The following is a 21,704-nucleotide window of genomic DNA, read 5'->3' on the forward strand; positions in this document are numbered from 1 at the left end:
GCATGAGATGAATGGTGTTAGCTATATATAGTACAATTATTTAAGTTTTTTTAAAGTTCAATGATTATTTAAGAATTAAGAAATATTTGCAATGTACCACAATTCAACAAGCAGGCAATGAGGGGAGAAAAATATTGGTGGGTTGTCCTTTTTATGTCCAAATGCATTGCTAACTGTCAAACTCCAGCTTCAAAGCACAATTAGGAGCCAAATGTTGGTGAAAATGAAACTTTTCCCAAACACAAAGTTCAATTCTACTATTCAGCATTCAAAATTTACCGATATTTGCTGCTTAATCAGTGGCTTAAAGTGGAATTGCATGGCAGCAAAACCATTTATGATGTCTGTTTTCCACTCAAAAAATTAACTTTGTCAAATATTTTTAGCAAAGGGTTTATGCTAAATAATTTTTCTTGCTTTTTTTTTTTTTGGTTGTTGTTGTCTATTGTGCAATTAATTTCAACACCACTGTTAACGGTGCAATCATAGGCCTATAATTTTGACATAATACAAGGAAAGCAAGATATGATGCTGAAATGTAGTTGGCTAAAACAGCATCACCTAACAGTAAAAAGATTATTAGGACCAAAGGCAAAGCAAAACACCCCCAAAAAAAATAAAAAATGAAAGGAACACAAAAATGGGTTGTTGGGGGAGCTCAGCAGTTTGACTGGCTCATTCATCCGGAGGGTTAAACAGCATCAGCATGCATGGTAAATATTATGCCAAATTCAGTGGAAAAACTTGTAATGAAGAAGTTTTGTTATTTTCGACAAATCATAGACTGTTATGTAAAAAAATGATCACGTATAACATACTGTAATTAGCCGAAAATATCAAAATATAGCTATTCCCATTTCATGTAAGCGTGTCTCCAAATTCAGACGGAAAATCCAACACCTAAACTGACAATGCTAAGAAAAGGGTAAAATGGTAATTCCAGTATAATATCTTACTTTACTGTTCTGCTTTTGCAAGAGACAGAGAACAAGGACAAAAGCTGACCCCACTGTTTATATTTTCCAAGGCTTAAATACTTTCAAGACCCAAAACCCCCCACTTTCTACTCTTCCACTGCTGCTTTTTTTTTTTACCTCATCTCTGTCAAGAAATACCAAACCTGACTACTTGGGACAAACAAAACAAGAGTAGTAAAGAAAGACAAGGTTGCTAAACAAAAAATAAAAAATATAAATCAAACAGAGAGAGAGAGAAAGAGAGAGAGATGAATAAAGGGTGTGCTTTGTTTGGGGTTAAGCAATGTGCAGGTGCCAAAGAAGATAGAAAATTTAAGCTGAGTTTGAATGAGAAGTAAGCAGGATAGTTGGCAGTGTTCCCAGGCAGAGATAGATAAATAGATAGATAGAAAGAAAGAAAGAGAAAAAAGAAGAAAGGGAGGTGGTGGTCTTAAAATTGGACAAGTGAAAGAGGCAAAAAAAGAAAATAAAAGTCATAGAAAGAGAAAGAGATTGAGATTGAGATGGTGGGCTCAGGAGCAACAGATAGGAGCAAAGAAGCTGTTGGGATGATGGCCCTTCATGAGGCCCTCAGAAGCGTCTGTCTCAGCACAGACTGGACTTACTCTGTCTTCTGGACCATCCGTCCACGCCCGTATGTCTCCCCTCTCTCTTTCTCTTAAAGTTCTCTTCTTTCTCTGTCTCTCTACACTTGATCTGATGTTTAGCTTTGGATGCTTTGATTTCTAGCTGTTTTCTTTTCTGGGTTTAATTCATTAATTTGTTTTGTTGCAGGAGAGTCAGAGGAGGTAATGGCTGCAAGGTTGGGGATGACAATGGCAGCTTGTAAGTATATAATATATGGTTGCTTATGTAAAATGGGAATTAAACTTTATTTGAACTACTGAGCTCAACTTGGTTAGCTATGCAATTCAATTTTTGCTCTGTTTTCTCTCTGCTTCTCTAAGAAACAGGGTGAAAGCCAGTGGAGTTGACTAGGAATCTTATTTTTTATATGAACATGAGTTTTTAGAAATGGGTTTTTGGTAATTTTGTGATTTTAGTGTTGTTTATGAAATTTGGTGAAGGATGTTGATGTGGGAAGATGGGTTTTGTCGAGGAAGAGTTTCATCAGATTGTCTTGAAGATATTGACGGAGAAGATCCTGTCAGGAAAGCCTTCAGCAAAATGTCCATTCAGCTGTATAATTATGGAGAAGGGTGGGTACTTGGTATGTGTTTTTTTGTTGTGGTTTCTTCTCCTCTCTCTCTCTCTCTCTCTCTCTCTCTCTCTCTACATGACAATCTTGCAGGACATAAAATATGGGTGTTTTTTTTGGTTATGGGAAATAAGTTCTTCTTGTATTTGTGCTGTCATTGGTTGCACTGAATTCAACACAGGTTGATGGGGAAGGTTGCATCTGATAAGTGCCACAAATGGGTTTTCAAAGAACCTACAGAGTGTGAACCAAACATCTCCAACTACTGGCAAAGTTCTTTTGATGCTGTATGTAATAAAAGCCAGTCTTTTTTCTCCCTTTCACCTATATATTTGTCAAAGTAGACAAGCTGGAATTAGCACAAGTTTGTGCTTAGCTAGCACATATTAATGACTGATAGTTGTTTTATGCCATTTATTGCAGCTTCCTCCTGAATGGACTGATCAGTTTGAGTCAGGCATTCAGGTCAGAACAGAAACATTTACTGCTTCAATTATTGATCTCATCATTTTGGTGTAATTTTTTTTAACAGTTAATTTATTTTACCAGACAATTGCTGTAATTCAAGCTGGTCATGGGCTTCTGCAGTTGGGCTCCTGCAAGATTGTGAGATATATATATATATATATATTTTCTTTTCCCATTAATATTTGCTTTAATGCTGCAAATTCACACTAACACAAGGACATGCACAATATGTATATCAGATACCAGAAGACCTTCACTTTGTGCTAAGAATGAGGCATACCTTTGAGTCTTTAGGCTACCAATCTGGTTTTTACCTCTCCCAACTATTTTCCTCTACCAGAAACAACTCTGCCTCATCAGTGCTTCCTTCAAAGCAGTCCCCAATTCCGATCCGGCCTCCGCCTCCTCACTTCAATTGGGCTCAAGGGCCTCTTCCATCTGCAACAGCTATGCAGCTGCCATCCCCCAACAGTTTCCAGAACTCTGCAGCCAGACTTGGATACAATCCACAAGCCAATAAAGACGGGACACACATGTTTTTGCTGCCTCATTCAGCAGAAACACAAATGGGAGGAGACATGATGGGAGGGGGAGGAGGAGAGCATGAAAATGACATCAAATGGCCAAATGGATTGTCTTTCTTCAATGCCCTCACGGGACGTTCTGATGATGCAAAGCTTTTGTTCAATCCGGAGAACTTGGGAAACAAAGGTGGAGACGAAAATCACCACCACAACCCGAATCCAAACTCAGATCATGCTTCGAATCACAATGAGTTTTTGAGCTTGGATTGCCACCCGGACAGTAGTGCAAGGAAGAACATGGAAAACAAGTACAAGAGGAGCTTTACTTTGCCTGCAAGAATGGCTTCATCATCTTCAAACTCAGTTGATCACCATCAGCACCAATCTGTGGGGTATCGAAACGCCGAAGCTGGTATGTACTCTGATGTTATGGAGACCTTCTTGGAGTGAAATGGGGAGGGAGGATTGTATTTGAGGGACAATGGGTGAGGAGTTGTATGTAGGCAAAGCTTTTGAGCTCCTTTGCTGCCTATACTTCTGCGATCGATTTCATGTTCTAGCTCTTTATATGTTTATGTGTTTTTATCGCAGTTAGTGAGACTTAATTAGAGATCATTTTGTACTTGTAGTTCATCCCAAGAAGAATTTCCCTCCATTCTTTTGTTCTTCTAACTCTCACTAAGGTCATGGAATGTAAAATATAAAATAAACATAGTAGAAAATCAATACCATCATGCCAAGTTGGTTCCAAGTAATCAAAGCTTGCATCCAATTCCAGCAGTAATGGGCTTGAAGAAATCCATTATGTCCAAAATGCTCAAGAAAATAAAACTATTTGAATACAGTTGCAAATACGCATGGTGGCTGGGAGTCTCACATCCATTGTTTGTTTCAAGTCTCTGTGTAAAGCTTCATTGCTGGGCGATACAGTCTTCATCACACTTTTTGGAAATCCAATTTTGCTACTGGTTCTCTAGCTAGGGTTATCTATAATAAGGAGTTGGGCCTCTACATTCGTACTTGAGTGTAAGGTTGGGTTCACTGACCTAGTCAATTGGCTGAACATGTCTAGACCTAGAGTTGTTGAAGCGTTTATAAAGGCTAAGATACTGGGGGAAAACTCTCTCTATTTGAAATTGGATTTCAATAGAGTCGTTGACAGAGTCTGTTCTTGATCCAATACTTTTGTTGGGTTGGTCATAACTTATAACTGAGGCCATATGCATTTGAAAAAAAAAAAATGGACTCTTTGGTATCTACTTTTCCAAATTAACAAGCGATCACGACAAGCCTTGGCTTTTAGATAAAGATTTGGTTGACTGATCACTATTCAGTCAACCAACTAGTTTATGTTTCCAAAGGATTCATGGAAGAATATCATTGCCATATCAACAGCTTCAACTTCAAGATTAAACGCTCGCTCTGAAGAATTTGAAACAATAACCGAACACATTGTGACAAAAGCTCTATTTTAACAAGCCAAATTGCTTTTGCTGGTTAACGTTCCCAGAATATATATATTTCCTTTTGCTTTTCTTCAAAGTTGAAAGTGATCAAAAGCCAAAGCCAAAGCTAAAGTATAAAGCCAGTTATCTACTTTCAAAGCAAACTTCAAAATACTAACCTCAAACCCATGAACAAATTACAAAACTTGATAAACAAGTTTTAAAAAAAATCATTTTTCACTTCACATTTATCAATTCGCAGCTTTAATTAATTACATGATCACTACTTTTGTTGGACGGTTCCATTGCGTGACACTTTCTGCAGGTCCAAACAAGCCACCGGAAAAACCTCCGGCCAAAACTCCGGCGGACCACCACCGTCTTCACCCGGCCTTTTCTCTTCCCTTTGATGGGTTTCTCCTTCCCTTCAAGCTGATCCACTTTCGCCTTCTTCCGAGAATTGTCACGGCTTAAAGAAGCCGGTACAGGCACAGCTGTTATGAATTGCCATCTCTGAGAAGAACCATAAACTTGTCCACCTCCGAGATTATTAGCTCTGTTTCCTTTGTATCTATCTGATGAAGCTCTAGAACCCAATTTGTTTTGGTGCACCAATTTCCTCTCAGAGTTGTCGCTTGAGCTTGTCCTTGCGCTGCTGCTGCAGCTGCTGCTCCTGCTGTTGGTGCTATTGCTTCTTGAGGACATGAGAGAGTCCTTGCTGCTAATGCTGCTCGTCCGGCTTGTTCTCCGAGAATTACTATCGACACCCATAAAACCGTTGCTAATTGGTTGAAATGGGAAGGCATGTGGTAAGAGCCTGCCATTGAAGAACAAATGGTCTGCAGGGGAGTCTTTGCAGGGATCAGTGCTGGAGGCTGAGTCAGGGGTGAAGCATCCGAATTCGAAATCGGAGTCTTGCTCGTGGATCGGAGTGCTCGGAAAGGAGAATGTGTCGCCGGAGGTGCTCTTTAGCCGGCGGTTTTCCATGGATGGTTTTTTTAGGGAGAGAGAGGAGGTTGGTGTATTTGCATGGGGCAGGTTGTATATTTATAAGAAGGTTTAATTAGGGGTAGAAAAAAGTGAGGGAAATTCGGGTTCCTTTTGATATGGGTGTGACACCTGGAATGATCTTGACCCTCTGTTGGGTGAGATGGGCAAAGGTTTTGGTGGTGTGAATGATGAAGTTCTACTTGCCAACTCAATATTAAATTCAATACTTAGGGTGGGGTGGGGTTGCAATAACACTCAGTCTCAGTGTGTGGGAAGGAAGTGTGTTAAATCATAAATGATGTTGTGAGGTTTAACACTTTTTAGTCAAACATGGAAACCCATATAGTAGGATGGCCCACAATCCAGCATCGGTAGTCTAACTCAGATGGATTGCACCCCAAGCATAATTCAATTCATAAATAGGTATTATATCCTTGAATATGAGTATGCTAACCAAAATTACTACATTGGCTACAATAAAAAATTATTTCTATAATATTGATGGACCGCAGGGTTGAATTGCATCGAATTCACTTATCTGTAATAAATGTGATCATTAAATATGGTACATGTAACCTCATTCTTAAGTTGAAACGTAATGATAAATCGAACTACGAGAAGTAATTAGTCTGTGATATTACAACGAAACTCATATAAGAGGGAATTTACACAAAATTCATATATCTGCTATGAGATATGTGATAACTAAATGTGATATATATAGCATTACTTCAATGCCGAGAAGTTATTGATGCTTGGTATTACAACAATGTAGGACCAATGAAGCGGCTAATAGGTTTAATCAAGAGGTTAACAATAGATCAGAATTCTTGATCTTGTGTCTTTGGCATAAGATATAAAATCTTGAAAGCATATAAATAAATACTCTCAAACCCTTGTTTGTTTATTCCTAATTCAATGGATTCCCCTTTAATCCCTGTCCACTTGCTTTTGTTATTTGGTTCAAGGGTGCAGCCCCCCAAAAATACTTGGTTCCACATCTAAAGCAGAAAGGGGTCTCTGATCGGGGGAGAGAGAGTCGACATAATAACAAGCATATTGGATTGTCTAGGCTTTTACAAAACCAAGCAATGATGGAATCAGCATACATAGCTTCCTTTGTGTTGTTGAAGCAAAGGCTCCTCCTCTCCTCTTCCCCATAGGGGCTTTTATTAAATGAGTGGAAATTTTATACAATTTGATCAAACACTTTGATTTCTCCCAAACATGGAGACAAAGTGGCTCTTAGAAAATTCTTTGGTCTCCTATTTGGGTTTCTGTGGAGAACCCATGGGCCCATTTGAGCTCATCATCCTAGGGGGACCACAGGTCAGCCAGATTTAGTCAGTCTTCTTCCTCCCACCCACCCCACACACATACACAAAACAATGTTTGTTACTCTTCTTCCTTGGATGATACTCTAATTATGCAATGTGGTAGGTCCATGCTCTTCCTTGCTCAATACCCCTATTTTGTTTTTTTTTATTAGGTTAGGTAAACACTCATCTTGCTTTGGTGACTCTTTCTTGTTAGAGAGTATATTTTCACATGGGGAAACAAAGTCTTGTATTACACTATATATTATGTAATGGGTTTTTAGATTTCATTACCAATTGGTTTTGGTTGGATGCTTTGATTTTATAATTGTGTTTAGAGTATACAATCTACGAGTTAGACCCAACGACCACACATAACCCCTTCCACTCATTTTCGGATGATTTTGGGATTGTCAGACTATCAACATAAATCATTGATTAAGTGGTGATAAAATTAAAGCCGAAATAATCGATTGCATGGTGATATAAGTGAACGTATTTTTAAAAGATTTATAGGATCCAAATAATTTGTTAGGTCCATTTGTGTAGCACTGAACATTGGGCTACAAAAACTATCCCAGCCCAAGTAAGGGGCCATGAGGTGGTGGTTCAATTCAAAGTCCAAAGTCCAAGTGGATATCTATGGCCTAAACCCTTGTAAGTTTGCCCCTATTGAGGATGAGACCTACATACATGGCCTGATAACCTTTAGGAAAGGGCATCACGAGAGAGAGATGAAGGCTCGTTTGACCTGCATGATTGAATTGGATTATTTTAAAATTTGACTTCGGGTAGGATAATCGGTAGTCAAATAATGCTACATGATTTTGGCAATATTGTCGGGATGACTTAGATCGGCCTAGACTCATACTCCATATTGGGGCATGGAGTTCGAAGCTTTGACGCAAAAACTCTCTCTCGTTTGGCAACGAAAGGGACACAAGCAGGGGTAAAACCGTCAAATAACATGGGAAAAGCAACAAATCCACCCTTTCACAAAATCTTTGCAATGACCATACTGCCTACGGCCCTTTCACGCGAACCAAAACGCAAGAACGACAGCATTCTCTCTAGTTTGACAACGAAAGGGACCCAACTGTCATTTAGGACTTCAGGCAGGGGCAAAACCGTCAAAACATACGGGAACAGCCTACAACCGGGAATGACATAACAACTCAGAATGCTTTTGCTATCTTCTCTCTCTATTTTATAGCATTCACACGATAATAACGTACATACATCTCTCTCTCTCTCTCTCTCTCTCAAGGTAAGAAATTTCTTCCACTATTACTTAATTTTAAGATGAATTTCCTTTGATATATGTAAGAATATGTAGAATATTTGCTTAACTTCTTATGAAGGAAAAATACCGAACCAAATCAATCACTAAATGAATTAATTTGGTTTAGTAGTGCTGCTCATTTGAGGCCTAAATCAAACCAACCCAAATAATGATATAACTTTAGGTCAGTAAATATTTTGAGGCCAAGAACTAATCGAACCACAACCACCCTAGAAAAATTTTAGTTCACGTAATATGGATGGGCACAGTTCTATTTAGTCCACCTTCGCCCCTCAACTGACGATGAGCCACAACCACAATCAGGTTATCATTTTGAATAAATTCGGATGGACTGTGAAAATAAAATAGGGCTGAATGAACACACACTGAAGATAGTTGGTTCTTTTCATTGATTTGGTTTATTTAATCACCATATCAACAAAATCTTAGGCTGTGGAGGTTGGACCTATCATAAATCCAAGGTGGAGCGACGAGATATGAACAAATCTCAAGATGCATAGGCTTCGACACATGTGGTGAAATATGGTTTCTTTGTCGGAGTCTTCAACGATAAGGGACATGGTGTGGATAAATAGATATGAAGCCAGGGTGAGAGAGGCAAACACAAGATAGCTTTGGAAAATGAAGTTTTGTATTGTGGTGGGAGAAATGAGGTTTGACGATTGATGGTATTTGTTATCAGGGTTCGAGGAATGAAGGAGACAAAGATAGGAAATGAGAAGAAATGAGTGGCTATAAATGGGAAGTGAGAATGTTTAACAAGTGGGTGAATTAGAATGCAACGAGATCTGTCTTTTATGGTGTGTTTACTTATCAGGAATTGAAATTCCACATATGGAGGATTCCTATGTTTACTTCAGATCAAGAAATTGAAAAGTAAGTGGGGCCCACACAAATTTAAGAATTGAATTCCTGATTTTGGAGGAATTCAATTCTTGGGTGGGAGGTGGTATTCTAATTCATGGAGAACTAACCCATTAAGGAATTAGTAAATTTAGGTTTTACCCATAAAAAAACTTTCACTTTTGAAAAAAGCCAAAGCTTTTTAAAAAAAGACAGAAAAACCTCTCAACTTTCAAACAAAAGCCATGCAAATGTAAAGGATTCCTTAGGAAATCAAAAAATAAATAAGGGCAATTTTGTCCATTTTGGCATTTTTAAAAAAATTTCTCTCTCCTTTGGGCTTTTCCAAAGTCTCCCTTAAGAATTCATCTCTTTTACCATTATATCCTCACACAATTTTCAAAATTCCAAATTTGCCATTTACTTTAACCAAACAACGAGAATATTTTAGTAATTAGTACCACTCCTACCTCAATTCTATATGGTTTAGTAAACAACTTCAATAAGAACCGGAATCTAATTCTCCTCAATTCAATTCATCCTAATCCAATTATGGATTAGTAAACATGCCAGTAGTCTTATTAAAATCAAAATCGCAGACAAACTGATTCATGTGAAATATATAGAAAAAAAAGAGGAAAAGAGAACTACCCAAATCGGCCGAATCAATTCAATCGGTCCAATTCGGTTGGTTTGATTGGTTCACCCATTTTCCCCCACCCTTATCATGTAGAACAGTAAGATTGGCTATTTCCGTCAAGTACAACTGCTATGATTGGCCAAACCTCGGATGTCCAGTCCCACTCCGATCTCTCCCCTTTAAATAAACGGGAAAGGGTGAGAATCGTATTTTTGGAAATACCGTTTGAAAAGTTATGCCTTTACTCTATGCTTATACTCGATTTATTAAATAAAAAGTCAATAGTCAACAGTGTACAATCAAATCCAATTATTATTACTACTTAATTTATTAATAAAAATACAATATTGACCCTTTAAAATAATTTAATCCTAACGTGCGTGTCATCATGCACGCGACCCAGTGACGCGTCATTGCTGTTTCGCCTGCTCTTACCTACGTAATTATAATTTCTCGTAATTATTTACACTTCTAATCGTTTCTCGTAATTATTTATTCGAAGCAAAAGGAAAAAAATAAAAATTAAAAATAATAATTAAAAAAAGACAAGTCGCGGCGCGAACGCGTCTTTGATTAATGCAGAGAACGCGGCATAGAATTGGAAGAGAAAGGCTGGAAACAGAGAGGTCGTGTCAACACAAGCATCATCCTCATCTCCTCAACTCTTCTTCACACTTCTCTCTCTCAATCTCTCTCCTCCTCCTCTGTGACTCTGATTGTTGTTTGTCCATCTCTCTTTCTCTTTTTCTTTCGTGGCCACTGTGGATTCCATTTCCATTTTCTGTTTCAATTTTAATTGAATAGTTTTATACGTATAAGGCTCCACAACAAGACAGCCATGACCGGCAGAGAAATTCTCCATAAGATGAAGGTATGTTGTGTGCTACATGGGTACTTACACTACTTCATGTTTGATGTATGGGTTTTAATCCTTTTCTCAATTGGCTTACTGATTTGTTCATTATTTGGCTTGTTCTGGCTTGTTCTTGACATCTGCTTGATCTGCAATTTGATTTGCATCCACACCCATGTAGACAAATTATTGCGGATCTTTGTGGTTTATATATTATTGACAATTACCCAGTTCTCTAAATTGTCTTGTGTTGCAATTTTAGATCTGAAACTTTGATGTTTCTCTGGCTCTTGCTACCGTGGGTTTATGGATGTTGCAAGAGGAAAAACCCTTTTCATGATCTCCAAAACCCCACTCTTACTTTTGCTCTTGCTACTTTGGGTTTATGGGTGTTGCAAACATCATGTTTTATTTACTTCACTTAGGAGGATTAAAATGCAGTATGGAATCTTAGTGAAATTAATCAAGACTAAATAAAAGAGAGGAGAATAGGTACTTGGAGCCAAAGACAGAACATTTAAAAAGATATATAAGTAAAATTCATCTACTTTTTTTTTTATTGCATTGCTTTGATTATTTTTAATTCTGGAAGAGGCCAGCAGGGTTGTGTGTAGCCTTTTCAGAAATTTGTAGTTCACATTGAAATGATTAAAACTACTTTAGAAGCTGTAGGTTTCTATCTTTAATTTTTTTTCCCCTTTTGGATTAGTTAACCTAATATAAACAATTGTAGTATGCCTTATGGGTACCTAGCAATTAGAGTAGAAAATAAAATTGATCAATTTTTAACTAGCTTCTCAAATTATGTAGGCTTTTTGCTCTCTCTCTCTCTCTCTCTCTCTCTCTCTCTCTTGTGCTTTGTCTTGTTAAATGTGATTGCTGTTCAACGTTGTCTTGCTCGTTGCCTATAAAAAAAACATACCCTCATATTTTGGTTTAAGTTTTCTGATTGAGAATCTAAATGTGAGTTTGTTTAATGTAGGAAAAAGTTTTAGGTCCATCAGACCCTGACTCTGGAAAAGGAAAAAGCAAAATGTCACACCATATAACACATGGCTTCCACTTGGTAAAGGGAAAATCCCATCATGCTATGGAAGACTATGTTGTTGCACAGTTTAAGCAAATCGATGACCATGAGCTAGGACTATTTGCAATTTTTGATGGCCATTTAAGCCATGAAATTCCTGAGTACTTGCAGTCCAATCTCTTTAACAATATCTTAACAGAGGTAGTGTATGCGGTAGTATCATGATATATATTTTTACATTCTTTCAGTTTGTAGTTTGATAGAAGCTGTTGTAGTTAAACGATGTTAGACATCAACATTGACTCTCTTTATTGTCTTGGTCTTTGTTTCTCCTTTCCCCAGCCTGATTTCTGGACAGAAACGGAGAATGCAGTCAGGAGAGCATATTGTGTAACAGATACTAACATTCTGGAGAAGGCAGTTGATTTGGGCAAAGGGGGTTCAACTGCAGTTACGGCCATATTAATTGACTGCCAGAAGCTGGTAGTAGCCAATGTTGGGGATTCTCGAGCTATTATTTGTAACAATGGTGTAGCAAAACAACTATCTGTTGATCATGAGCCTAGCACAGAAAGAGAAGAAATTGAGAACAGAGGTGGTTTCGTGTCAAACTTTCCAGGTGATAAGATTTCTGAGAATCCAAATTAATCTGTTTGGAAACCAAATGAAAAAATCCTCTGTTCTTTGAATACCATTTAAAATGGTTTAATGTATGACAGTTTGATTTTGATAGAGTGATTTGTGAGTAGCATGGATTTTAATAGGATTTGAGTTTTGTTGCTATCAATCTATTCTATGGCACTCTTAAGTTGGATTTGAGGTTCACCCAATTAACGTACTTGAGAGTTGAGACCTTAAGTTGCATATATACCATTGCTGAGATTGATCATAAAGCCTAATCAATTTATTGTTCTTTAGTTCTCATTAATTTTCAACATTGAATTGTTTTCTTCCATCTATGGTAGTATTAACATTGTGATTCTGATGAATTCAGGGGATGTTCCACGGGTTGATGGGCAGTTGGCAGTAGCAAGAGCGTTTGGTGACAAGAGCTTGAAGAAACATCTCAGTTCTGAACCTCATGTAATGGTGGCTTTAATAGACGAGAAGACAGAGTTCATTGTCTTGGCAAGTGATGGACTATGGAAGGTTGGTTTATTTGAAATTATGACAAAAATATCTACAATTGCAAACTGCAAATATAACCAGTAGACCATAGCATGTTGAATCCGAAGAATCGGATTTCTGCATATCATGTTGTACTTTGAATGAACTTGATTTTTTTTTTATATAATTTGATTTCAGGTGATGTCAAACCAAGAAGTTGCGGATTCTATCAAAGATATAAAGGATGCCCGGGCAGCAGCGAAGCACCTTACGGAAGAGGCAGTGAATAGGAAGAGCTCTGATGATATTTCTTGTGTAGTTGTAAGATTTCAGTGAATGCATAAGTTCTATTTGGTATGTATTTTGTCTGATTTTAACTTGGTTTTCAATGATGTATTAGATATGTTGTATTCATAAACAGCTATGGCATTGAAGTGTGCTTGATGTGTATCTTGTGCCCCTTTTGTGTTATAATCCTTTCATCATTTTTTTGGAGATTCGTACATGCTACAACAAAAATAGCCAAAATTTAGCTAGCCCTACTAAATTATAGCTATGAATGGACAAAACAATCTTTTATTTGCAGAGTTTTACTTGTTCTGCAGTTTGAGAATTTGAGACCCCTTTAAATACAGGGAGTTGGCTAGACTTGAAGATGAGTTTTTGTCCATGCAACTCATATTTTGCTTGAAACTTCAGCTATTAAAAAAAAAAAACAATAATGACAGAGTAGATTATTGCAGGATGATTCATGTCTTTCTTCCAAAAGGTATGAAATTTTGGAATATATCCTGGAGAAAGTGTTTGACATGGTGACAAAGATAAAGTGGATAAGCCATCACAATAAAACAAAGCTTTTGCAGACAAAAAGGCAGCTAAGGAAGGTGACGCTTAGCAACTAGCAAGGGAAAAATATATGGAACGAAAGCTAAGTTGTCGTTTGGTATGGAAAATATCTTCAATAAGACATCCCATAGGTCACTCGGTATGTCAAGCACGAAGCATACCTTAGTCTTAGTGGTTGTGATATCCAAATGGAAGTCAATATATATTTATGAAGGAGTAGATTGCAGACACAACACAAGCCAACCAGTCATTTTCAGCATCTTATTTATTGTCATAGCAGCTCCAAGTCTTCGCCATATTAATACTTTTTAGATTTTCATTCAACGATTTAGTAATTGTCTTAGGACTCGTTTGATAGTGCTTTTAGAATTACTAAAAATTTTATAACAGAAAATAGCAAAAAAGTTAAAAGATTATAAAAGAACTCACGGACTTTTAATAAAAAACGCTTATGAGCATAAGTGCTTTACCATCCCAAACACACGCGTATACAAACCAAGAGGCTAGACTAAACACTCTCACAATACATTAGCTTTAAAAGCTTACATCGTCCACATGTAATGGCCTACAAACAAAGCATACCGCAGACCAACTTAAGGTTGTAGTTAGGTTGACAGATACATAGTACTTCCCTCGAATGATATAATTATTATTCTCAATGATAAGCATAGGAACAAACATAGAGTTTGCAAAAAGCCATGGATGACAGAAGAGAGGGAGCATGCAGAGAGCAGACAAGATCAATATGCCATTATCTGATCTGGAATTGCTTGGAAGCAACCCCTCTTCGGCTTGAGCCTTCTCCATAAGGTTCACCAGAGCTCTTGCGGCGCCGCTCATTGTGGCCGGCCAAACGCCGGCGACAGCTCCTCTTTGCTTCGTCGAACTCGGTTAGCTCATGGAACCTGTGCAGTGCAGCCACACAATGACAAGTTCTAAAACATGGTAATGCACAAGTAACACTTAAGGGAGAGAATTAATTAAGGGTCTACAAGCAAAGGGAAAAAAAATGCATGACTGGCACACTCATTAAACCCATGTTTTGAGTGACATCATGATCTGCAAGGGAAAATAATTCCGTGTATAGTAATGGAAACTACTATATCAAGTTTCTCCATGAAATATTAGTTAAAGCAACCCAATTTTAACAGAGATCACCATTTTATAAACCACTGCTAAACCATACAGAAGCAGAAGCAATGCAGGGGAAACAAGAGAAAAACGGAAAAAAAAAGAAGAGGAAATGGGATGCAAGACCTGCTGCATTGCTGACAGAAACGCTGTCGAAGGCCGGAAACCATGACAACGGGCGCCTTTGAATGAAACTCACAGACCTTATGGCGGCGGTAGTACCTCTTGGCCTCAACAAAATCAGCACCACACCTCTCTGCTTGACAACATGGTGGAGACACTCCACCTCCACCACCAGATCCTCTTCTTCCAGCTTTCTTCTGCTTCTCATTCTCTTCAAATCTCAGCATCAAACCACCACCAGACTCCTCTTCCTCCGAGTCATCCTCCACTTCATCAACAACATCCTTGTTCACCTTCTCTTTCCAACTTTGCCTTCCTTCAAAGCTCTTAGCCTCCATTGGTGACTAATAATGAGGAAGATGCCACAAATTACAAGGAGGGTTGTGGTGGAAATGCAGAATGGTTTATGAGAATTATTAAGAAGAGGAGGAGCTTGGAGTTATGAAGGTGAAGAAAGTGTAAGGAATAGGTGAAAAAAGTGGAGCAGGACCACAAACACAAACTCCTTTTTTTTTTTTTGGTACCGGGCGTGTCAATATCATATAAGGTGGTGGAAATTGGAAATTTTGAATGCAATAGTGAAAAAGAAAGAGTTGAAAAGCTGAGTTTGGGGTTCCCATTTGTCTCAAACATGGATAAGTTCTGAGCCTAATTTGTCTCAGTGAGACCTAAGATCAGTTAGAGCTTCATGACCACAAGCTTAGCTGAGCTATTGCAAATAATGCAGAAAGATGCTTGAAATAGTATAGCAGGAGCCTGTTGCCTGTAGGGTCGTTCAGATTGCTTAATTGAGAGGGCAAATTCATTCCCAAGTGAACATTAAAGAAGCAAAACAGCAATGCATGATGCTTCATAATTAAATTTCACGTACTGGAGGCTGAGTAAATATTGATATGCAGTACAAAACTGAGCACACATCAGTGCATCTTTAATCTGTGGTGAATGCTTTGTCTGCCACCAGTTTCTACTTTTTACCCTATGTCTCTGTTGGATGAGAATTTACAGCATGTATCCACAGTAAAAAAGAAATCATTTGGTCATGCATTATGTCGTAGATTATATATAATGTGGAGGCAATAGCTCATGGCATATGTTATGTTGGTGGTACAAGCTCACGGGTATGAAGGGGCACAGGTACATAAAGAGGCAGATTTTAGCAAGAAAAATCAAACGTGATATGACCCTTGCACCTTATGTTCACATGGTTATAGTATGAGACGAAGTACTCGATTGTTGATGCAAGCGTTTAACAAGTCATGCGGTTTTGTTTTATGTACCTTTGGTGGACCTAAGATTCAATCTAATTTGATGTTCAAAACAAAATACAAAAGTGAAAGAGAAAGCAACAAGTGAATGGAATTTCTACTTCCAACTGGTATGCAATAATGTTTTTGGGATTCTTTTGCATTGTGTCCATATATATATGTCAGCATTATTGCTGTTGTCACTCGTTTAATTTGCACAATGTTTGTCGTATTATTGAATACATTATTGATTGCATCTCTCGTAAAACTTAATAAGATATACTTGTACAATTTGATTTCGTATATTTCCGTGAGAGATGTGATCTATGTAATTAGTGATGTTCGTGTTACCATTAATTATAGCACTGTTAATACTTCAAATTGAAACTAGGACCTAAATCACATATCCTTGTCTAAAAGCTTAACATGGTTAAGCTTAGGCTAAGATCAATAGGGTCCTTTTCGTACGTAGTCGCTTGCCATGATTAGGGCATCACCATTGTGGTCCTCAGCTTTATCAAACATTCAGCTCACTGGCTTCCGCGTCGCCTATCTATTTTTTTAGCTAGTCATAATGCGAATCCATGTGTGATGTGTCACAACAAGTTATTTTCGCCACAATATTGTGCCCATCTCTCTCAGCTTTGAGTTGGGTGTTGGTCCCGATGCTCTTTTGTCCCTGGATTCTTTTCTTTGTCATGGACTTCTAAGCTAGTTGCAACGGGGATAGCAGTACTATTTTGTTATTATTAACTAATAATACTATGTCACGTGAAAGTGTTATTACGTGTGTCATAGCGTTGTTGACCCGAAATATCAAAATAGTGTTATCTTTGTTTCACGAAAGTCTTTCTCCTTATCGTAAGCATATAAGGTCTTTATCATCAATCATCATTCTTCAGCAATTAAATAAACAAATAAGACTTAAAAATTGAACTAACCTGGACTAGACTAGATTGGATAGGTTGGTTAATTTTGGATCAATTGGGTGTGGTAGATTTGAAGTCATCTTTCAACATTAACATCAGGAAGAGAAATATCATTAAACTAAGAGTTATTTAACTAAACAATGCTTTCGTGTGTTGCTAATAATAATACCACAAGCTTGGATTTGGATTGCACTGAATCCCTAAGCCATGCCACCTCTCATACTCAAAGATGAAGTAGACATCGAGCTTGAAATCAGATTTCGAGCCTTGAAATCAAGACGTTGAACTTTTAGAACTTGGGGTTTTCATATGTTCAAAACCAATAAAATTTAGCCAATTCACAAATTCAATCTATTTTCTTTAATCCAATTTAATATGATCAAAGCTTAGGATCCGATTTGATCTGATCCGATTGATTTTGGATTGAGTGGTTGATTTTAATGATGGAAAGAAAATAAATATTGAGAATGAATCAAACATGTAGGACTACACAAAATTATTAGTCCAATCTCACTCCTAATTAATCTCTCGAGAAACTATAATGAGCAAAGAAGAAGAGGAAAGTAACTAGTGCAAGAATAAGAACAAAACATAAAAATTTGAATACACAACAGGTTTGAAAAGTTTTCAGGCTGGAAAGGAGGCCTTTTCTTTCCCCCTTTGTAAACGAAAGGAGGGTTGAGGAAAAAGAGGGTCAACCAATCTTGAATTATTTGGTCCCAACCCAAGGTTTTTTGGCCCGACATGTAAACCACATCGTATTCATGCATGTTATTCTCCACACTACAAATTGAAGCATTTGGCTAGGTTTCCTTCTTGAAGCTGCTTTTCTTATCCCCTCCTCTTTTTTCATCATCTTTAATTCCTCGATCCTCAAACTTTTTAGATCCATTAATGGCCAAGGAAATAGACTGAGCATTCGATACCCACAACAACGTTACTCTGAATATATTACACGTGCAAATCCGACAACAAAAGCACCTTCTATACTGTTAGGCACTTGTGTTTTATGTCTCTCTTCAATTTGATTGATATTTTATAACTTACAACACACAGAACTTTGACCCCCTCCCTTCCTGTAGTTTTCATTAGAATTTTTACAACAATAACAAGTATGAAAATTGGTGCACCGATATTTATTCGAAAGAGAAACCTACTCTACGCAATTCGACCACATTGTTGACCACTTCTCTAATACAGGTGAATTAGATCTCACATACACTGATGAAACCCATCTCTATTAAAGAGACGATCAACAATATAGTCGATAAATATGGTCTAAATAGTATTATTGTTTAGACACACATTCATGTGAGCTTGTAATAGCATGCAAAGTTACAAGTCATGACCACCTCTATACTTCAAGAATTTTTTTTTTTTTTTTTTTTAAGGAAAAGATTCGATATACAACTTCCCCTTGATCTTGTGGGGAAGTTTCACATTGCCAACAAAGTTTGGAAGTAAAACCACCAAAAAAAAAAAACCTGGTAGTAAAGTCGAATATTACATTTCCAAGCTTAATGCAAGAGCCTCCATTTCCAGATGAAGCCTTAGCCACATATTTTACAACCCTTCAGATCTCTTTATGAATATGTTCATCACGATCTGCGAACTTACTCAGTCCTCCATATTTCTGTACTCAGTTGTATCAATGACGTTCTCATTAGCCTCAGCAACCAATGTGTCCCCAACTTTTTGGGTCTTGTTCTTGGTAGAGTCCCATGCAAAATCCGTCCTCTCCTTTGCCATGTCAACCAGGTCCTCTGCCACCTCTTCTGCTTTTGCCGTGCCTTGTCTTGCTGTGTCTCCTACATATCCTGTTACACCACTCATGTTATCAATCCTGGTGTCTCCTTCATCTCTTCCTCCGCCTTCATCCCTGCTTGCCTCTGTCGGTGGCCTATTTCTTGGGTCCTAATATTTCATACAATAAATAATAAGTCACGCGTATTTGTACCACCTCTAGCAATTGCATTATATTCGATGATGATCATTTTTTTAATACGAAGTTCACGTGAGAAAGAAAGAAGTGACCGATAAATAATTTAATAAATATGATGCAAATAATGTTGTTCATAAATAATATGTATACGTGTAAAGAATATGCTAAACATATAAATAAAGGTAGCACATATCCAATAGTACTTGGTAGATTAAGATGCAAAAGAAGAAAAAAGGAGAGAGAAAGGACAAATGACAAAGGACAAAGGACAAAGGACAAAGGAAAAAGGAAAAAGGAAAAGGGTAGAAATATATACTTGGGCACGTTCAAAAGAAGTGGAGAAGCAGGTCTTGGATAAGCAGGATCGAAAACAAAAGTGATGCTCTTCAGGCAAAGATTTTGAGATGTTGAAAAGGGATCTCTTTGTCAAAGAAAATGTTGCTGCCATAATTGGGCACTCTCAAATTCTCTCTGCTTCTTCTCCTAGCTAGCTATTCAACTCTATTTCCCAATATCTGGTGAGATCATATATCAGTGAACAACACGTAGGCATATTTTGGACACGTGTTTTGGTTGTCTTGGGCATGTTTGGATCATGACTCATTGTGGCGTTGCAGGTGTTCGACACTTGTTCAAATATCTTTAACATTTATTCAGTGCATAATCTATCCACCTCTTCGGATTGTGGGCTGCAGATCATTCTAATAAGTGGCAGAAGCTTGCTGCCAGACAAAAGTAGAGTAAAAAGTTCTGTGCTACTCACATTAACTCTTACTCATCTGTTTTGTTAATTATGATCTTGTTAGCTACATGCCACAATATTATACAATTTGTCTGGCAAAATAACATATTAGATATGTAGTAAAATAATGTTATGAAGAAAGTTCAATAATTTCAAAATCAATTGGCGATGAGGAAGTAATTTGATTCTTTATAACTTCTTATTAAATTTCTCAATTTTCCAATATGGGATTTTTTACTTTCACATTCTTAAAAGTCTCTGTACATGTGTCGAATTTTCAAGTCTAATACGTAGACAATACATTTTGGATGACGTGGAGCACGTATAGCCGTTGGGCTTTCATACGTGAGCAACCCGCTCTGATAACATGAAGGAAGTTGAGGAATTGTTTAATTAGGCTACTCCTCTATTGCCAATTAGTTTTGGAGTGGAACCTCAACTTTTTTCATGGTATTAAAGCAAGGCTTCACGTGTTGGGTTCAACGGCCACACGTGCTCCCACGACACCTAATATGTGTTATCCACGTGTTAGGCTTGAAATTTCGCCACACGTGCGGGAGCGTGTTGAGAATATTTGTCTCACATTGAAAAGTTAAGGGACTTAGCCTGAGTTTATAAGAAATTGGACTACTCCTTCTATTGCCAATTAGTTTTGAGGTGGAACCTCAACTTCCTTCACGTTACTCGTAGTAAACTTGAACAAATCTTATTCATAATCTGAATGATCATTTAGTTTAATAACACTGTTTTCTACTTTATTGAAATAGTAATTTGAAGTTCAAATTTGATGGACAATAGTTGCTTAGAATTAAAGAATACGACTAAGGAGTATGGAGCCATATGGAGCTCAACACAATAAAAAAAATATACCTCAGCGCGTTCATAGGCAGTGGAGAAGTAAACCTTGGAGAATCCGCTAGAGGGTTGGGTCAAACCTCTAGAGGCAACTGCCCTTCTTGCTATGGACATTGTTGCTGCTATGTTTTGCTTACTTTCTTTGGTTTGGACAGGTTTTGGAAACACAAGGACCCCCCATTTTGGTGATCAAACACGTCAGATTTGGGCTCAGAGAAATGTGGGCTCAAAATAAGACCCAATTGAAAAGATTGATTCTGGTTTGAGCCCAACCAAATCAGCCCACTTCTCTTTTCCTTTATGTGGACAGAGTAGGAAGTTGGTGGTGGAGGTGTAACAGCAGAAGTTCTATAGTGAGGGTCTTAAGGTGTTTTATCTCTTAACTGTTGTATAAAATTGGTTAATTATTGCATAAAATTGGTTAGTTTGATTCAATGATTAAGAAATAAGACCTCATCTAAGGGCCTTAGATAACGCCCTCACTATAGAATGATTCAGTGTAACAGAGCATGTGGACATATAACCTTAGACACTTTAATAAAGCCAAGCGAGTCAAAAGAGGAGGATTTCTTTAGACATCTTAAAGCTTAAGATATAAACCCTGGTGGTCCACCGCAAAAGATGCAGCCATGCCATCAACTTTCATAAGTTCCATTTAAAGAGAAGTCCAATCATTGTTTTGGCAGGGGAGGAAACAAAGACTTGATTACATCATCAAAAGGCTTCAGCACACAAAGAAGATTGGAAGCTCAAAGCCTAAAAACATGTTTTAGTCTCCTTGTCCCAAGTAATCCACAAAGATGGTGTTTAAAATTATAGATGATGCTTAAAATAAACCTACATAAATACATAAAGATTGTTCTCTTATCAAACGTGTCGGTCCAACATGAGATTTATATTGCTAGGTTGTGAATTTAGATCACACATTCAAACAAGAATGTTCTCTATTTTTACTTATTCAGTCAAGAATGTTCTCATTTGCAATTTGAATGTGTGGACATTTTATGCAACAAACGCATGCATGTCTACAGTCCATTTCAGATGCAAAGGCAGGGAAGTAGAGAATTTGCTTTTGGAATCACCATCCTTTTGAATAAGCATGTCCAATAAGAACACATCTCTGTTTAATTATTTTCTGAAGATGTTACAAAGGTGGAATGTCCATCGTGATTGTTATCAGCTTTTCTCTTGGGGGATGGTG

The 21,704-nt window shown here is 37.6% G+C and overlaps 5 protein-coding genes across 6 annotated transcripts; 2 read left to right on the plus strand and 3 right to left on the minus strand.

Moving 5' to 3' along the window:
* On the plus strand, positions 1,105–3,833 carry LOC18780358 (transcription factor EMB1444). Of its 2 annotated transcripts, none has more exons than XM_020562944.1 (7): positions 1,105–1,611; positions 1,752–1,802; positions 2,045–2,187; positions 2,357–2,462; positions 2,599–2,640; positions 2,725–2,781; positions 2,883–3,833. In XM_020562944.1, the coding sequence occupies exons 4-7, from the start codon at positions 2,361–2,363 to the stop codon at positions 3,615–3,617; spliced, it is 936 nt and encodes a 311-aa protein (XP_020418533.1). In that variant the 5' UTR covers positions 1,105–1,611; positions 1,752–1,802; positions 2,045–2,187; positions 2,357–2,360; the 3' UTR covers positions 3,618–3,833. The 2 variants fall into 2 exon arrangements, with proteins under 2 accessions (XP_020418533.1, XP_020418532.1); XM_020562943.1 differs by having other exon boundaries at positions 2,045–2,176.
* Positions 4,745–5,923, minus strand: LOC18778738. Its single transcript, XM_020562555.1, has one exon. It carries the CDS (start codon positions 5,597–5,599, stop codon positions 4,877–4,879), a length of 723 nt encoding a protein of 240 aa, XP_020418144.1. The 5' UTR covers positions 5,600–5,923; the 3' UTR covers positions 4,745–4,876.
* LOC18779143 (probable protein phosphatase 2C 39) lies at positions 10,212–13,186 on the plus strand. The gene is made up of 5 exons (XM_007211713.2): positions 10,212–10,575; positions 11,540–11,785; positions 11,927–12,203; positions 12,579–12,733; positions 12,890–13,186. Exons 1-5 carry the CDS (start codon positions 10,543–10,545, stop codon positions 13,025–13,027), a joined length of 849 nt encoding a protein of 282 aa, XP_007211775.1. The 5' UTR covers positions 10,212–10,542; the 3' UTR covers positions 13,028–13,186.
* LOC18778559 (squamosa promoter-binding-like protein 3) lies at positions 13,951–15,494 on the minus strand. The gene is made up of 2 exons (XM_007213427.2): positions 14,795–15,494; positions 13,951–14,442 (listed from the first exon to the last, which is right to left on the minus strand). The coding sequence occupies exons 1-2, from the start codon at positions 15,127–15,129 to the stop codon at positions 14,289–14,291; spliced, it is 489 nt and encodes a 162-aa protein (XP_007213489.1). The 5' UTR covers positions 15,130–15,494; the 3' UTR covers positions 13,951–14,288.
* Positions 18,341–19,370, minus strand: LOC109949012. The gene is made up of 2 exons (XM_020563202.1): positions 19,223–19,370; positions 18,341–18,878 (listed from the first exon to the last, which is right to left on the minus strand). The coding sequence occupies exons 1-2, from the start codon at positions 19,352–19,354 to the stop codon at positions 18,582–18,584; spliced, it is 429 nt and encodes a 142-aa protein (XP_020418791.1). The 5' UTR covers positions 19,355–19,370; the 3' UTR covers positions 18,341–18,581.

The sequence above is a fragment of the Prunus persica genome, chromosome G4 (assembly GCF_000346465.2).
Source record: "Prunus persica cultivar Lovell chromosome G4, Prunus_persica_NCBIv2, whole genome shotgun sequence".
In the NCBI taxonomy this organism is placed as follows: Eukaryota; Viridiplantae; Streptophyta; class Magnoliopsida; order Rosales; family Rosaceae; genus Prunus; species Prunus persica.

What these genes read in the sequence shown, in the direction of transcription:
- LOC18779143 (XM_007211713.2), top strand. Translation starts at nt 10,543, where the DNA reads ATGACCGGCAGAGAAATTCTCCATAAGATGAAG. An exon ending in AAATTCTCCATAAGATGAAG is followed by an intron (nt 10,576 to 11,539) that starts GTATGTTGTGTG and finishes TGTTTAATGTAG; the next exon opens with GAAAAAGTTTTAGGTCCATC. An exon ending in TTTCGTGTCAAACTTTCCAG is followed by an intron (nt 12,204 to 12,578) that starts GTGATAAGATTT and finishes TGATGAATTCAG; the next exon opens with GGGATGTTCCACGGGTTGAT.
- LOC109949012 (XM_020563202.1), bottom strand. Translation starts at nt 19,354, where the DNA reads ATGGCAGCAACATTTTCTTTGACAAAGAGATCCCTTTTCAACATCTCA. An exon ending in CTTCTTTTGAACGTGCCCAA is followed by an intron (nt 18,879 to 19,222) that starts GTATATATTTCT and finishes ATGAAATATTAG; the next exon opens with GACCCAAGAAATAGGCCACC.
- LOC18780358 (XM_020562943.1), top strand. Translation starts at nt 1,481, where the DNA reads ATGGTGGGCTCAGGAGCAACAGATAGGAGCAAAGAAGCTGTTGGGATG. An exon ending in GGGGATGACAATGGCAGCTT is followed by an intron (nt 1,803 to 2,044) that starts GTAAGTATATAA and finishes AATTTGGTGAAG; the next exon opens with GATGTTGATGTGGGAAGATG. An exon ending in AGTTGGGCTCCTGCAAGATT is followed by an intron (nt 2,782 to 2,882) that starts GTGAGATATATA and finishes TATGTATATCAG; the next exon opens with ATACCAGAAGACCTTCACTT.
- LOC18778738 (XM_020562555.1), bottom strand. Translation starts at nt 5,599, where the DNA reads ATGGAAAACCGCCGGCTAAAGAGCACCTCCGGCGACACATTCTCCTTT.
- LOC18778559 (XM_007213427.2), bottom strand. Translation starts at nt 15,129, where the DNA reads ATGGAGGCTAAGAGCTTTGAAGGAAGGCAAAGTTGGAAAGAGAAGGTG. An exon ending in TTCTGTCAGCAATGCAGCAG is followed by an intron (nt 14,443 to 14,794) that starts GTCTTGCATCCC and finishes TGCACTGCACAG; the next exon opens with GTTCCATGAGCTAACCGAGT.